This window comes from Furipterus horrens, unplaced genomic scaffold (genome assembly GCF_987537825.1).
Source record: "Furipterus horrens unplaced genomic scaffold, mFurHor1.1.pri manual_scaffold_4, whole genome shotgun sequence".
Taxonomy (NCBI): domain Eukaryota; kingdom Metazoa; phylum Chordata; class Mammalia; order Chiroptera; family Furipteridae; genus Furipterus; species Furipterus horrens.
In genome coordinates this window covers 34,099,344-34,116,395 of record NW_028327174.1, presented here as the reverse complement: position 1 = coordinate 34,116,395, position 17,052 = coordinate 34,099,344, and the positions used below count along the sequence as shown (strand labels likewise).

Below are 17,052 nucleotides of genomic sequence, written 5' to 3'. Positions count from 1 at the left end.
TTCTCCATATAATCCCAATGTGTAGCCAAGGTTGAGAACCACTGGCTTAGTTTTGTGTTCTAGTCTCACACCCTTTACCCTACTCCTGAACCTGCTACCCATGTCTAAGTACAATTGAGCACATCCTGGTTACAGTTGTGCACACAGAGAGCCTTTTGCCAATAGCAGAGGACTCCAGTAGTTTTAAAATTACTTCCACATATGGACTAGAGTAGACTGATTATGCAGATGGCTGCAGGGACAAGCAAAGGAAAAGCAACTCCTTGTAAAAGCAAGTTACCCCTTACAAGGGAGGCTTTTTCTTATCTCTTCCATGCTGTCACTTAGCAACCGTAGGAGTGTCGTAGACTACAGATGGGATTTTGTCCATATTCCTCAATCTCCCCCTTTTAAAAGGAAACTTGAAACAAATTTATATTGTGTTTTCTAGCATTGTCTCTGCATCTTTGCTTTTATCATTACTTCCTATGTGAAACTTCATGCATCTCAAAGTTTTCAATTCATCCTCATTTTCCTCCAAGTCTGACCTGGTCAGCTGTTCCCTGAAGCACTCCAGGAGGCTTGGGATCCCAGGAAGCCCTTGGGGTCCTTGGCTGAAATGTCATTTTACCTTTAACTAGAACTGTCTTTCATTATTTTTCTCCTTTTATTTAAAGTCTTGTCAACAAATTTATAAACTCTTTCAATTCGAGAGCCTGAATTACATGTTTTAATTCTCATTAGGTAAACATCTTATACATAGGAAGTGCTCAGTAAATTGTTAATGATTGGAAATTCCCCTTTGCCCTGGAATTAAACATCAGTTCTTTTAAGAAGATTTTCTTGTCTACACACCAAACTTAGTTAGAGATTACTGTTGTCATCTTAGCTCCACCAGTTAATTTCACACTGGATCATATTTATCTGTCTCATGTCAGTTTCTTTGAAGTCCGAGTTTTGTTCATTGGTAAGTCTAGCACCTGCCACAGGAATAACAAGAATCACCTCTGAATTAATACATAAGAGCATACCTCAACCTAGTTCCTTAAATTGTTTCCAGGTATCCTTTCACTGCAACACATCCCTGTAGCTTAAGCTGCAGGAATTGGTACCCTACATATCCCAGACAAACGGTATAAGGAAGTTTGCAGTGTTTTCTTAATGCTTTTTAGAAATGAATGAGGCTTTTCTCTGTCCAAAATGAAACCCTTTAGTAGATGAACAAAAATTTAAGAATCTAAAGTTATTGGTAATTTTGTTACCAATATTTTTAGAAGCAGTGCAGATTGATGTCTCTGTACATAATTTGTTGCGTTTTATTATTTTTAAATGAGTAGCCTGTTATTGAATTATAACTATGATTATTTTATTATATTTATTTAAAAAACCTTTAAGAAATATTTTCCCTGAATTGTATAAAAATACTCTTTAAGTTCAACACAATAGAGATTATGTGTCTCTGAAAATAGAATTAAAATAAACCTGAAATGTGTCATATTTCAGGATCAATTACCTTCTGGCACCGTAATTTCTTCATGTTTAGTGTTTTAGACTTTGTAATTTTTGCTTCATAGAAATATTTACTTATATAAAACTTGATATGTATTTATATAGGTATAAGTATTTATCTAGATATAAGTATTTATATAGAATGTTTATCCAGTTGTATTTAAAGATAATTTAGGTATTGAAATGACTGCAAATTTTGAAAAGAATAGTGATATGTATCTGTGTAATGTCTACTTTTGGACTTTCAGTTTTTATAGTTATTATTGACAATCATTTATTATAAATAATTAATAGTTATATTTACAAAGTAGAAGTCAGCAAAAAGGCCATGCCTTCTGAAAGTCATAGAATTGTGTATTAACTTAGAAAAGGCCAGCTGATCCAGCCTTCTGCTTTGATCACCTGGAGATGGTCTCTTTCCAATAGCCTGGAGTTTTCAGACAGTAAGGGATTGTACATAAGACTGAGGCAGACACCAGAATACCAATTTAGTAATTTCCAGCAAGAATGATAATACCCACACAAAATGCACACTCTCCTGGAAGTATACTGCATGTAAAACAAGAAATAATTAAAAGTGCCTTTACTATTTATTCTGATAAATCACAAACCTTAAAACATTTTAAATCTATTCTGTTAGCCCTTTTTTTATTAAATATGGGAATCAGAAGTTCGCTTGGAGAGCATGGAAGCAGGACAGTGGAAGTTAGATATCCCCACGTTCAGAGTTAGTATGTATAATTTAATACATCAGTTTGGTGTTGCCAATGAGACTAAGATTATTCTAATTCTGTTAACTTCAAGCCCCTTATTTCCTTTCTCCTTAATTGAAATAAACCTTGATAATGAGATCAGAAATAGTTAAGGACACCTGAAATCTGTTGGCTCAGTCTACTTCTTTAGAATGTGCTTACATGGTAGCCGCCAACATTTCCTTTTCTTTCTCTGTTCTTCAACTGTTCAAGATCTCTACTAGTAACAAATCTTCTTTAACATTTGCTCATACATTTCATCAGTTTATTGTCAAGTCTGTCTGGCCATGGAATATTTCTCTATCAGGAGCTTTTGTATTTAATGTTGATTTTAGAGTTTAAGTTTTCCAAGGCAATCTGCTGTCCTATTTTTGGAGTTTTGGAGTTTTGTTTTTGGAGGAGGGTGTAGGTCATACTGTAGTTTTAAAATTTGTATTAAAATAAACAACAACTATTGTATATTGAGTATTTACTCTGTGCTAAATGTTCTACAAGTCATTTTTCATATGGTACAGAGTTCATTCTCAAAAATCTTTTTAAGTAGGTATTACATCTCACTTTAAAGATGAGCAAATTGAGATACATTAAAGTCTCTCTCTCTTTGTAAGTAGTGGAATCAGTTTTTTAATCCATATTTGTCTATCTCCAGAGCTCTTTGTTTTGCTACAGCCCTATTATTTCTTAATAGAATGTCTTCAGTACTCCAATACTTTTCTTTTGAAACTTCTAACACTAAGAATAGTATTATTCAAGAAAGGTTAGAGTCATCATGTTTTTGCATTATATTTTAAATTTAAAAGCCAGTGACATGTATGAAGTAAGTGGTATTACAGTTAGTTAATACCCAGCCTCTATCCCACTAGTAAATATAAGAATGGATGATTCTGTTAACACTCTTTGTTTGTTGAACAAAACAGATTTTTCAAGGTCAGATCAAGGTGTATAGAGAAGATTTTATTTTTTATTAACAATTTAACTCTATATACATCTATGTAAAGCTTTTAATGAAGAAAAATGAAGTAAATATTTAAGTAAAAATATTTGCCACATATTTTTACTTCTGATTAAATTCTCAATCAGATGTAATTACAACAAATATTTAATTTTGTTCAGTTTTCTAAATGCATTTTCATGTAGGCATTAGCTTAACCAAACAAAACATTCTTATTTGATTGTTTTTTCTTTTACTTAGGTATACAAGGATTAAATAAGTCTAATAAATCATATCTAAATCTGTCATAGAATTGTGGAAATGATATTGAAATATTTTATAGCCTCACCTTGTTTACTATTTCGCCAATTTGATATTAGAACTGAATGCTTAAATTGGGTGATTTAGAATTTGAGAAAGGAAAAATCCTCAAATGTTTCAAGATGTACAGTGATTTTATAATTTACTCAATTCTTAAGCTTTAAACAAATACCAAACTTTTTGTCCAAGTGTTCTGAGGTTTACATATAACCAATATTTCTGTATTTCACAATGATCTTTTAATAAAATGTAAATTTTTGTCATAGCATTCATTTATTTTGTCTATTTTCGATGAAATAAATTTTAGTTATTTCCTTTCTTTTAACTCCTAACCATATTTGCTATTCATAATAGATGTTCTGTTTTCAGTAAGGTCTATCAAAGTGTAAAACTAGATGGGTGTTTTTCTTTTCTTTAAAATGGAATGGTCTTTCATTGTGCAGTATTCTTAGGTGAATTCTCTTGTTTAAGGAGCCAGAATACAAGAAAGTGCTTTATTAGTGTATTATTCTCCCAACAAACAAGCACTGCTCTGTTGCTACCTGCTTGGCCATTGTTTCTGACTGTGTGTGCTTTGCAGTGGTATTTGGATGGTTTCCTGCTCTCTGCCAGCCCAGAAAGGCATTTCTGTTACAATGGCCCCTAACCACACAATGACGGCATTAAGGATTTATGTGGAGGTTTCATTATTTTCTCCTCTTTTGTTCCTTCCAGGATGTCTTCCAAGCGACCAGCCTCTCCGTATGGGGAAGCAGATGGAGAGGTAGCCATGGTGACAAGCAGACAGAAAGTGGAAGAAGAGGAGAGTGACGGGCTCCCAGCCTTTCACCTTCCCTTGCATGTGAGTTTTCCCAACAAGCCTCACTCTGAGGAATTTCAGCCAGTTTCTCTGCTGACGCAAGAGACTTGTGGCCATAGGACTCCCACTTCTCAGCACAATACAATGGTAGGTTTCTCATACACTATTGTGCCTACACTCACTTTTTGACCAGTCTAGTTTGGCTTCAGTCCTTGCTTTATAATTATCATCTACTTAATAGCCATCCACAAGATTCACTCCTACCATCTTAGAATTCTTTATAAGTAAATTGATATCAGTAGGGAGTAAAAGATATGCTATTTTTTGTTTTTAAAAATCCTGCTTTTGAGATAGTTAAGATTTAATTTGAGGGAAAAACATGTAAATATAAGAATAATTTGAGTAACATACTTAAAATTAGTCAACAAAAAAGGTAGATGTCATACTATTTCTAATAAAAGGTTCTTCCAGAGAGAGTTAAAACATAATTTAAAGATTTGCACCATAATAAATCTTTTTTTCGATTTTTTTTTTTTGCTTTGCTTAAATTGAATTCCAGTATTCCTTAAACTATTAGAAATATAGAATATATTTCATAAGGACTATAGTTTTCAAATGTGATCACACTAATTTCTAGCTCAGTCCCATTCATGCTGTTGTTTTCATACTTCAGTAATTCCCTGGTGCATCCTATTCCAAAATTTGAAACTCCAAATAATTTGTCTGACCTCTCTTCCTGGGGTCTGGATCACTGGGAAACTGTGGTTTCATGGATGAGAAGAAAGAAGGCAGCATACACCTTTGGCCGAAGCTTAAACAGCAGACACACAAATAAGGCTTTCAGTTCCATTTTAGGAACTCAAATACATGGAATCCACTTGTTGGCAAGATGGCAGGGCACTTGGCTGCCAGCAAAGCCACCCTTGCCTTTTCCACATGGCTGCTTGGGTGGATGTCACGTTTTTGTGACCTCTTCTACTCTTCACCTTCAGGAATGACAATGCCAGTAATTTAAACCAGAGTACAACAAAAATGTTTAATAACACATTCTCATACATTTAAAGACAGCTCTCATTCTATTCAATAGTTTTCTTGCTTTCTCTAGGAAATTACTATGCATCATAAATGTGCATAGTACTGAAATATGCCCAGCTGTTTATGTTGTTGCATAAATATACGTGGAGTTAAATCAACAAGAAGAAACAAATGTCCTCTAATAGCTGTGACATAGACACTGATCTTTGATAGTCACATTAGATTTAAATATTCTAATTCAACATTTTAAGCCTTAACATTTCTCTGGGTATTTAACTGTGTGCAAGGTTTTTCTACCAATAATAATGTTTTAGCTAACACTTATGTAGCACTTACATAGATTTTAAGCACATTACTTATATTAACTCCTTTAATCATCACACTATTTCAATGAGGTGTTATTATTAATCTCATTTTATAGGTGAGGGAACTGAGGCACAGAGGGGTAAAATAACTCATCCAGGTCACAGCTAATAAGCAGGAGAACCAGAGTTTTACCCAGGCAGTCTAGTAGAGTCTATGCTTATACACATTATGAGCACTTCCCAAGAGCACTGGCATGTTTTATTTGGCAAGTTAAATAATACTGCCTATAATTCCCCCCTTCTCCCTCTACTGTGAGTTTATGTTAGTTGTGTGCAATGACATGACTTTGTGGCCTCCTCTCCCAGAGGTAAAACTAGGAAAAGAAAGTGGGGAAATGGTGGTGCGCAGTTTAGCAGGGAGGTGGTGTCAGACTCCTCAGTTGACATTGCATCACTGCTAGTGCTTTTTCCCTCAATATTTTGACCCTGGCTTTTTCTCAGGGCCTACCCTATTAAGATGGCATCTTGGTTTGGTTTTCTTGAGATACTACTATAAACATAAACACACATTTGAAGAAGTGGATAGAAATATAACTATTTATATGATTAGAAGAAAACCACAAACATACAGGTGAGATTATTTTAAGTAGAGTCAAGGATGGACATAAAAAAGGCGTATTACATTACATACTGTAGGTAGCATGAAGTGATTCTGTGACGCAGGATGTTAATGAAAATGAAGCCATTCAGTTTGTAATGGAGTATTCAATTTCACTAAATGAAACTATAAACTACCTGCTTTGTCCCAAGTTTTTTGTTGGGTACTCTGGAAATGGCTTTGAATCGGACACAACTCTCTTCCTCAAACAACTTCCTCTAGAGGGAAAATTTTCAACCAGGGTGTATGGATCTGAAAATGAATGGAGAATTCTGTGTGTGCCCATGTGTGAGTAGGAATATAATTGGTGTTCATCAGATTTTCAAAAATATCTGTGACCCAAATAGGTTAAATCTGTTTTTCTAGAAGTTAAAACAGTTGGAATACAAATGATTTAACTTAGCTTTACTGACATCACAACTGACAGTTTTCTCTTACTATATGTCTAATTGGTTTCTAAATTTGTTTCTCCCTCAAATGTTTCTTGATTCTACCAGCTTTTCATCTCTTGAGTAGGCAGTTGGAAGAATCTTCTATGTGATCTCAAGTTCTCAGCTTCTTTTCTTCCCAGTCTTTCCTTCAACTTCCACTAGACTTCTTTCCCTGAGAAATGAGTTAGCTTATTTATCCCACTTTGGAATCTAATGTATCCTTGTTGCTTATAGGATTTAGTATAAAGCTCTTTATCTTAGCATAAAATTCTATATAGACTAGCATCACAACAATGGCTTTGATCTCCTCTCCTGCCACATACTGCCATGGAACCAAAGCTGCAGTCATGCCAGGCATTTGAAATGTGTTCATAAACACACCAACTGACCTCAAATGACACAGCTTTATTCTTTCTACCTGGAAAACCTCTCTTTTTATATTTTACTTTCCTGGGGAATTGTGTATCTCAAAGAATACTAGGTTCAGAAATTGCTTCTTCTTAGATGTTTTCATTGACTTCCAAAGGCAGAATGGTTGCTGCACTGTTCTTTTATCTGTGGCACTTGTTTGTATCTTCTTTAATGGCCTATATTATAAGTTATGTGTTTATATGTCTACTTTTCTACACACTAATTGATGCGTAGTCATATATATTTGTATGTCTGATACCCAGTATATAATAGATAATTAATTTATGATTACTGATTAAGTGACAGATTTTATATGGATAATTAAATACGTGTTTTGGGCAAAGTTTTTAAGACACGTTTCATGGTGAATGTGCTGATTTTCTACAACTTTTAGAACTCAGAAAGAATCTACTAATGTATATTCAGAAAGCAGAAAGTATGTTATAAAATAGCTATGATATATTCAACTGTTAAGCTTATTAAGACATATTTTACCCATTTATCCAAATTATTGAATGTATTTGTAGAATTGTTATTCAACACAAATACTTTATATTTTTGTCAAGATACTAGGTCATTGTTATACTCACATAACATGTCCTTTTATTTCAGTAGAAAAATATATTTTATATATATTTTCCTATTCAATATCTTTGAAAACAAGACAAGGTTTCATGGTCTTTATATCATAGAGTTCAATTAGGGGGGGAAAAAAACAGCTTTTGAGATTTTGTTGCCGATTTTTGTGTGACATTCACGCTACATTCTTAAGTAAAAAAAGAAGATATTGAGAGGTCTACATTTTGTATTTCTCACATAGTTTAGAGACTAAGTAAAACTGATGAGTAACTTTTGTAATGGTAGTTTGAAGTTCTAGAGAGAGAATTTCAATATAAAATTCAAGTTGGAAATATTTCCTGAGATATACGTTCTGTATACTTCATAACTTTTGTCACATAAAAGTTTTGAGGAATTAAGGTCCAGGTCCTTTGTTCATATTCAGGGTGTGCAAGTGCTCACATTTGGAATTACCAGTTAATGATGCAATTATTCCTTTCTGAAGTTGTGTTTTTTACCTTCATATTTTTGAGAAATAAACTAAAGTCTGAACTAAGGGTCACTCCCTAACAGTTGTAACTGATGTGAGTGCTCCAGCTCCTTCAGAGTACACTGTAGATGAACTGTGCTAAGTAGATGGCATACATGTACTTATAAAGTACTGTCAGATTTTTAATGAATATAAGATTGAGACACAGATAGTTGTAAGTATGAAAAAGGCTGTTGATTCCTACTCTGAAGTGCTCATAATCTTGCCAAGCAATTAACAGCAAAATTTGATTCTCACATAATCTTCAAGAAGGTAAAAGGCAAGGTTGGCAAGTCTGAGTATGATATGAATGGAAAAGCAGTCCTCTTTCATTTTTGTGGAAGGTCTGATTTTGCTCTACTTTACTCCTTATTTATTTATTTATTTATTTATTTATTTTTTAATGGAGTTGGAGGCTGTCACATCAGAGTTTCAGAAACAAACAAGATTCACTAATTTCTGGTTCATTTTCAATAGTAGATATGATGTAGATGAACTTATTTCATGATGTGAAGAACTATTCTGAATGTGTTCTTATGTCAATCAATGTGATTATTTATGAGCACAGAGGGAGTAAGTCTGAATAAAAGTCAAGCAGAGCATTAGAGACAGCCCGGGGACTCTCGGGTGGCCGTTGGGGTGCTCGTCCTCTATCATGCTACTCCTGTTGGTGAGATTGTTGTTCTCGTGTCAAATGTGATGTGAAATGAAAGTCTTGACCACCTGTGGTTACTGAATTATCAGTTGCCTTTATTTTTTTTTCCACAAAAATTCTACTCTTGTCTCAGCCAAACTCTCTTGTGAATCCATAAGTGTCTCTTGAGTTGATTGAATGATTTTGTATAATGTAGAGTGGCTGCTTCCCAAGATAGATTTTTAAAATATAGGTATTTATTTTAACAATATAATATTTTATTAAAAAATAATTTGAGTTGCCCACTCTACAGATAGCAGAATTGCATATGAAATAAATACTATGTGTGTATGTAATTTTTTTAATGTTTAAAGATCTATTTGATTTGGAAATTTGTTATGTTTTGATATCTTATATATTGTTTATACTGATAACATTTTCCTGCAATTTTTAAATAACTCTGGGTATATATTAGGTTTAATGAAAAGCTTGTTATATCTTAATGTGTTTAAACATTTCAGGGACACATTATCATAAAGCAACATTGAGTGCAGATCAGTTTCTTCCTTAAGTTCATCAAAAAAAGAATAAGTTGTCTACTTAAGATGATATTCTATAGAAGTTGGACATATAGCTGAGAATCAAGTATAGCATTTGCAAGGCTGCAATATACAAAATTCAAACTTAAATACTGAAATAATTCAGTGCACATGATAGAGAAAGGTTTTTACTTGCTTGGGCTCACTGTCAACTCCTGGGATTCTTTATTTACCTAAAATAATTTTAATTGCTCTATTATAGCTTGTCTTGAAATATCCTTTATGTAAATTTTGCTTATAATCTAATAGTCATTAGTAATGTAGTTAAAATATTTTTCTTTATTGGTTTGAGAGAGAGAGAAAGAGAGAGATTGATTTGTTGTTCCACTTATTTACGCATTTATTAGTTGATTCTTATATGTATTCCCTGACTGGGATTGAACCTACAACCCTGATGTATTAGGACAATGTTCTAACCAACTGAGCTACCTCACTGGTGCCAGTAATGTGTTTTTGATGTGTAACTGTTATAATGTTATGTGTGAAGTACTGCTCAGGAAACCAAAAGAGGAAAAAAGAAAAATGCATGTGTTATTTAAAAATAAATCACAGAATAAGACTTTAATTATGATATGGTAAAGATTCTTATTTTTATATGGTGGTTTTTATAAGCTTTTAAATTTCTGGTACCTTTGTACATTAAACGTAGCATAAGTTCTTGTGATAGTATAATGCATACTGTTGGTAACACCGGTGTGGGTATTATGCCAGTTCTAATAATGAGAATTTCATTGTTTAGGGAGAACATTTTCCTACACTCTAGATAAAAATATAATTACTTTTGAATGATGTGGAATGTGCTCAGTTTAATAGCATGGTGAATAGATTCAGAAAGATTCAGATAAAGTAAGCTTACAAGCCATATGTGCAGTGTGGCAATATAAAACTATGATAGTAGGCAGTATAATTCTATGCACACATACTGGATTTCAAACAGTTTATCTGTAAACTGTTGTTTCTGTAAGAGATAGGCTTGCTTATCTGAACAAGGCCAATTCATTTGAAATAAGGTGAAAATGGTGACAAGTTTGTATTTGATTTTTATGGTAAATTGATGTTTATCATACAATGAAATGATATATTGTTACAAACATTATTCTGTAAATGTCAGAAAATACCACATGAAGTTGATTTTCTAGATAGAAACCCAGGCTTGTGTTTGTATGAGGGTGGTTCAATCTTTACAGTGTCATTGTTTCTGAAAATTACCCCCAGGGGTAGCAGGAATGAGGACACATGAAAAATAATCAGTTGGGGTCCAACAAAGCCATTGGATACGTTGTGCAATAGATCGTTTTGTCTGATTGCTATATGATTCCATTTTCCCTGGTTGGGGAGGGTCTAATATCAAGTTGAGAACCCCTTGATCCATATGATGTCCACAGTATTTGCTGTTGAGTTGAAAGTTAACTGAGCCTTGAGAAATCAATGAATGTACTCTCACATAATGAGTATCTTCATATGGGAGTTGTGAGATAGTTGAGGATAGTTTATGAGGGTCTACTGTAAGCGTCCCCACACAGCGCTGTGCAGTGACAAGGGAATAAGAAAGAACTTCTAATGCTGTGGTAATGGGGGAACATGTGTTTGCAAAGGAAGATTTGGTCTAATGGGATTTAATGACTTATTTAATAGGGAGTGTTGTGCAAAGATTCAACTCAATACAATGAATACCTATCAGCAGAGATAACAGATATAAATAATAACCAGTCTCTTCCTTCTTATAGCTTCTTGTAAAATATGGATGTAAGATAAGCAAAGAAATCACTATAATGTTATATAAAATATTAGAATCCTGACACAGGCTAACAACTGCTAAGGAGATTCACAGTTAAAAGATAACCCATTTGTGGAAACAAAAACAAATTTCTTTGAAATTGTTCCCACAAAAAAAAAATACTAGATGCCAAAATATTAAAAAATATGTAACATTCGATCAATTATTATTAACACAAGATCATTAACTTATAGTATAGTTTTGATTTTACTGTATTTTATCCCAGAATAAATGTGAAAGGAACAGAGCAAATTAAAACAACACTGTAGACAAAGTACACGGTAAAGGTGTTACTATCAAAGGTGGGGAAATTATTAAAATATGTGCCTCATATTAATAGAAATGAAAACAGCTATTTAGTTATTGGAGTTTTAAATGGATGAGCACCTCCAATGATGTGGAAAGAGTGATGATCTGCTTGACTGGGATACTGGAAGTAGCAGGGACACTAAGAAGCCATGCTGGAAACTTAACTTGAATGGCGTTTCTTCAGATTTTGTTGAAAGGATAGGTGTTTCTTTTTCATTTCATTTGCTATTCTGGAACCTGCATAATAGGATCATTTGTACTTGGATGTTAAAAATAATGGAAAGATTGGGAGCCAAGCTTCATTCTATATATTTGATGTTGTGCTTTCAATTCTTCATTAGTTTCTTCTTTTGATTCTTTGGTTCCTTTGCTCCTCTTTTTTCTCTATCCTTTAATTTGCCTCTATCAGAAAGCATTCTTAATGGGCCCTCTTGTGGATCTCAATGGAGCCATTATCAGGAAGGGAGACAGGGTCAGAGAATCAGCACCATTGTGCCCTGATATATACTTCCTTCTTATTTGCATATATTACCTCTTGGGTCTTTGCCAGACCTTCCTGCAGTAAGCCTAAGTTTCTCTTACTGTATGTGATTAATGGATCAGTTGGTTCTGTGGTGAAGTTTTCATTGATTTTTAGTCAACAGGGACAGTATAGTGAGCACAAAACTATATTTCTTCAATTTATTCAGATTACATTCTTTTACTTTTCTCTTATGAGCCAATGTTAATAGTAAATGATAAGTTTAATTTTAATGTCCTTACTTGGAGAAAAACACTTAGAATTCTATAATGGTTCCAAAATTATTTTTTTATTGTACTTACCAGCAAATCCAAATGTCTTTGATCTAGTGTTTTAGTGTTTTTTTTTAATGCCCTTTGTATACCTGTACCAGCTTCCATTTAAAAAATTTTGACAGCCTCTGTCAGTATTTTCAATCAGGCCTCTATTGTGTCTTTAATTTAGTTGATTTTTGTCTTCATATTTTTTAAGGAAATTCAAAAATAGGAATTTTACAGTGTCGGTGCAGGAATTCTAGGAATTAGAATAAAGTCTGCAAGACTCAGTAACTCAATTGCCAGTGGAACCTCAAAATATTTCAGATAATACTTTCACCATGTTCTCCTCTGGCTACATCAGCTTGATACCACTCTCCACTGTACCTGAGAAGGGAGAAGAGATCTTTGTATAGCAGCCTCTTTAAAAAGCACATTTAGCCATTAATTTGGATCTTAAAGTAAAGTCATAATGTAAGAATGTATTAGATTATTATTGTAATTTATTTCTCTCACTTATTTTGGCAAATAGACTCATATAGCTTTCTGTTTTAAAAGTACAAAGACAACTACCTGGATTTGTGGGGCAGGGGATTAACAAAATAGAAAGGAACTCTATAGGATAAAAAAATTTAATGAGAAGATGGAGGGGAGTACTTTCAAGAGAAATGATTCTTTAAGAAATAACAGTCTGAATTCAAAATGCTTAAACACTATTGGTGCTACATTAGGTGCATTTAAAAGTATTATGTGTAATTAAATTGTTTACTTCCTCCGGAGTCTGAGATGTCCATAATTTGTGCCGGCATTAAAGCTGACATTAAATTTATGACAGTATTTTAGTATGCTTCCAGGGTTTGATAATCATGTGCCATTTTTCCCCATTTCTTGTTTTAGAAAGTAAATTTTATCTTTTCTCTGTTTTACTCGAAATGGGGGAGGGATTCTTTGATATTTGAAATAGGAAATAAATATAAAGCTAAGTTGACTATGGTAGCATGTGCCTTTGTTTACATACCTTCTTTGTACAGGCAAAATGATTTCCCTTAACTCTCCTATAGGCCATGGTTAGGCATGAGCTATGTGAACAGATGAGGTGTGATGTAAGGAGAGCAGCTTTGCCCGGCTCAGTGACACCAGCATCGCGTCGTAAAGTAAATGAACACAAGCGACTGGATTTTGTGTCTTATTTAGTCAAGGCGGCTTCTGTGGCAGCAGAGCAAACAATGTTATCATTATATAGAGAAGCCGTGTTTACTTCAGTGTCTCCTCTTAGCTCTTAAAAATCCAGCCTGTCTCAAGGTAAAACAGTTAATCTTGATATCCCTAAACAAGAAAATAATATTCTAAGGGTTAATACAACATTTAAAGTGAAGATAGAATATGAAAAAGGGTATAATTACAAAGGTTCTGTAAAGTAGCTTTGTATATATTTACAAATATAAAATACTTACCATATTAAAAAGTCAAAACATTTATTAATAGGTACCAACTATAAAGCACAATAACTTACAGTGTTACAGTTAATAACATGCTTGAGTCTTGTAATCAGCTCTCCTGCCATCCTGGACCTATATAAACATATATCCTGGAGAGGGGAGTTGGCTGGGCTGTTATACTATCCATCTTCAGGCTCTGTGGCAGTGGCTGGAATGTTTTACACACTAGGGACACAGAGCCAGAGAATATGCTTCTTCTGTATCTGAGATTCTGATTTCCCCAGGGTCACCGGTAGAACATACAAAACAACTTTGAAAGTCTTGTGTGAATATATCTTACAGCCTATCTGATCATTGCAATGCAAATATGGGAGATTTCAAACAATCAGTACTGTTTTGAATATGGTATTTAATAATTACTAATAATATGAATATGTGATTCTTCATGTTTTCTATGTACCAGCCACCTACCTTTATTAGCCAATTTTTATGTCAACTCAGTAAGTTCAGCAACTGTGATTACCCCTGATTTACTGATGGAAAACAGTTTTGGTTGAAGTAATTTGTCTAATAGGTAAGTGGTAGAATTTGGATTCATGACTTCACACTTAATAACTGTGCTCAGTGCCTCACCTCTCATACAAAATTAAAATTATCTTTATAGTTTAGCAGAATAAATGTTTTTAAAAAGCCTCTAGAAGGACTTATAAGGACTCATTGCTTGATTATTCTATCTTAACTGAGAGACAAATTGAATGGACCTCGACATTTAACTATTTCAGAAGGTGTACTAGAAGTTTTACATAGAATGTTAGGCAATATATGGCATTCCAAAGGAATATTTGCTAAACCTTTCACATAAAGATTAGTATTAATTTGTGCTCTGGCTATACAAATGTTGGCATAACATGGTTTAGCACATGGCTGTTGGTGAAAAAAAAATTACTGAGTGTATTCCAAGTTCTTTTGTTTGATGGCTGCATGGCAGTTGGCAAGTTCTTCTAATTTTCTGTATCTTAATTTTTGCCATCTGTAAAATGGGAATGAGAACAATCAATAGCATCTAACTTAGAGTGCTTATAATATTTAAAGTCAATATATATAAATCACTCTGGTGCCTGGAATATATCAGGAACTTAGTAACTGTTATTTATTAATTAAACAAATGTCTAAAAGAAATGGATATATTTGTGATCTTAGAGAATTAAATATCATATGTTTTTAAGTTCTATAAATGTAAGTATCCTACAAGAAAATTTTAAGCTAAGGGAATACATTTTGAAATGAAAAATGTATTAGAAATTTCAATCTCTTGTCATTAAAATTTTTATAACATTTTTAACTATTAGAAACGGATTCAACCTGAGATGCTGTTTCTCAGTGAAATATTTATGACATATTCAATTATTATAAATATTGTTCATTTCTAAAGTTTTGTTAATGTTGTTTAGTCTGTTCATCAAGTGTAACCATCACCACCATGAAAATTTACCTAAGCCAAGTCAGGTGTGATTGTGGGATGTGAAATGCAGTGGTAAAGAACTTAAGTTCACCCTTAAACAGCATGGGTTCCAGCCATACTTCTCCATATTGTGATGTATGTGATGTTGACTGTGTTTTGTAGTGTCTCTTTGTGGCCTTTGTTTCTCATCTGAAAATGGGGATCATAACAGAACCTCCTAACCTACGGAGGTGCTGTGAGGATGGAGTGGTAGAATTCTCAGAAGTGGCTTTGAACCATGCCTGACACATAGCATGAACTTGATAGAGGCTATAGTTTTTGAATGATTTGTACCTTATGAGCTAATCACTATTAATTAATGGAATAAAACCTTCTGTTTTCTTTTGGGCTCCCAATAGTCCTGTTTTCTTTTTATCCACCTGGAGGAATGACACCCATGTTCCTGTCCTACTTTAAGTGGTCCAGTAGTCTCACCAGTAAGTTATGTTGGTATTTTTTAATATAGTTCCTCTTGAACATGCGATGCAAACTCATTTAAAAGAGAAAGCTCTATGGTCCCCTTGGGGTAATATATCTTCTTATTCAACACTGTATTTCTGGAGTCTGGCACTGTGGCAGACATACTGTAAGTTTTTCAAAATAGTTGAATGGATGAATGAAGTCTCCAGTGCACATGCTCATAGAAGACACTGAATGCATCTTTTCTTACCTAAACGTTAAAATTATGATATTTAACTCATACATAGCTGACAGAATGAATAAATGCAATGATTGACTAGCATAGTGCTTGTCATGTAGGGAATATTGATTAATGTGAATTCCCTTTCCCTTCTAACTCTCTCAGACCAATTACTCTCCAAATCACTCATAGAAGATCACAGCATTCTTCTGTAGCTTCACATATTTCACTTCTGCAAATAGTTTACCGGAGAAAAAGAACATCAACACAAACAAAAGAGCAAAAATATTTTGGAACAGAATATCTTTAAACATTGCTGAAGTTTTCTTGCATGAATATCCTAGAGGCTACATAATGATTTTCTTTTAGGACATGGTTAATGAAGTTCTTGTTTATGACTATGGTTTTATTAGCATATCCACTTTTTTTTATGTTGTTTTTATGTTTCCATACATTTTAAAACTTGATTTGAAAAATTTTGGAGGTACTGTGGAGGAATTCAGTCCTTTGTTTGTTAGTATTGCATTTATAGCCTTTTAGTCCTTTAATCTATCATTTCTGTTTACCCAGAAGGGCTGTTTGAGATGAGGAAAACAGGTTGTGATATGGATAAGAGGAATAATACAATGGATAAGAGGAATAATACAATGGATTTTTATATAACAGCTCGACCTGTCAAAAATCTGACATGTTGCGTCTAAAACTGTCACACCTAACCAAAATATGTTCTTCTCTATCTGTTAATTCTTCATGATTAAACATATTTCTCTGCCTTTGTTTTAACAGATAAAACTTGGACTTGTCGCTTCCCTAACGGGCTTCAGGGGATCTTTTTATTTCCTGTCATATAAACTCTTCCTTGTTCGTTTATGTCCTCTTTAGTGATTCTATAATTATTTTTGTTTTACATAGATAGAAACATGTTTTTCCTTCTTTTTTTACATATGGTGTTTTGCTTCATGCAGAGAGAACTACACAGATGACATTTTTTTAATCCAAATTTTATTCACTTTTACATTTTTATGTTTATAACCCTGAATATCTCCAAAATGTCCTTACCTAAAATACTTCATCGTTTCATTATTAGATTTATACCCGTAAAGATACATCAGCTTTCTTAAGGATAATCTTTAAGCAGAACTTAGTAAGACAATCTTTGAA

At 33.5% G+C, this 17,052-nt stretch overlaps 1 protein-coding gene across 3 annotated transcripts in view; it reads left to right on the top strand.

Moving 5' to 3' along the window:
* Positions 1 to 17,052, top strand: part of SOX5 (SRY-box transcription factor 5) — a 941,468-nt gene that overhangs the window by 614,470 nt on the left and 309,946 nt on the right. For 2 of the 3 annotated variants that reach the window (XM_090275485.1, XM_090275487.1), the window contains one exon: positions 4,207 to 4,333. In XM_090275485.1, coding sequence (XP_090131611.1) covers positions 4,208 to 4,333 — 126 coding nt within the window. In that variant the 5' untranslated portion in view covers position 4,207. Of the gene's footprint in view, positions 1 to 4,206; positions 4,439 to 17,052 lie in introns of all 3 variants that reach the window. The other variant, XM_090275488.1, reaches the window with a different exon arrangement.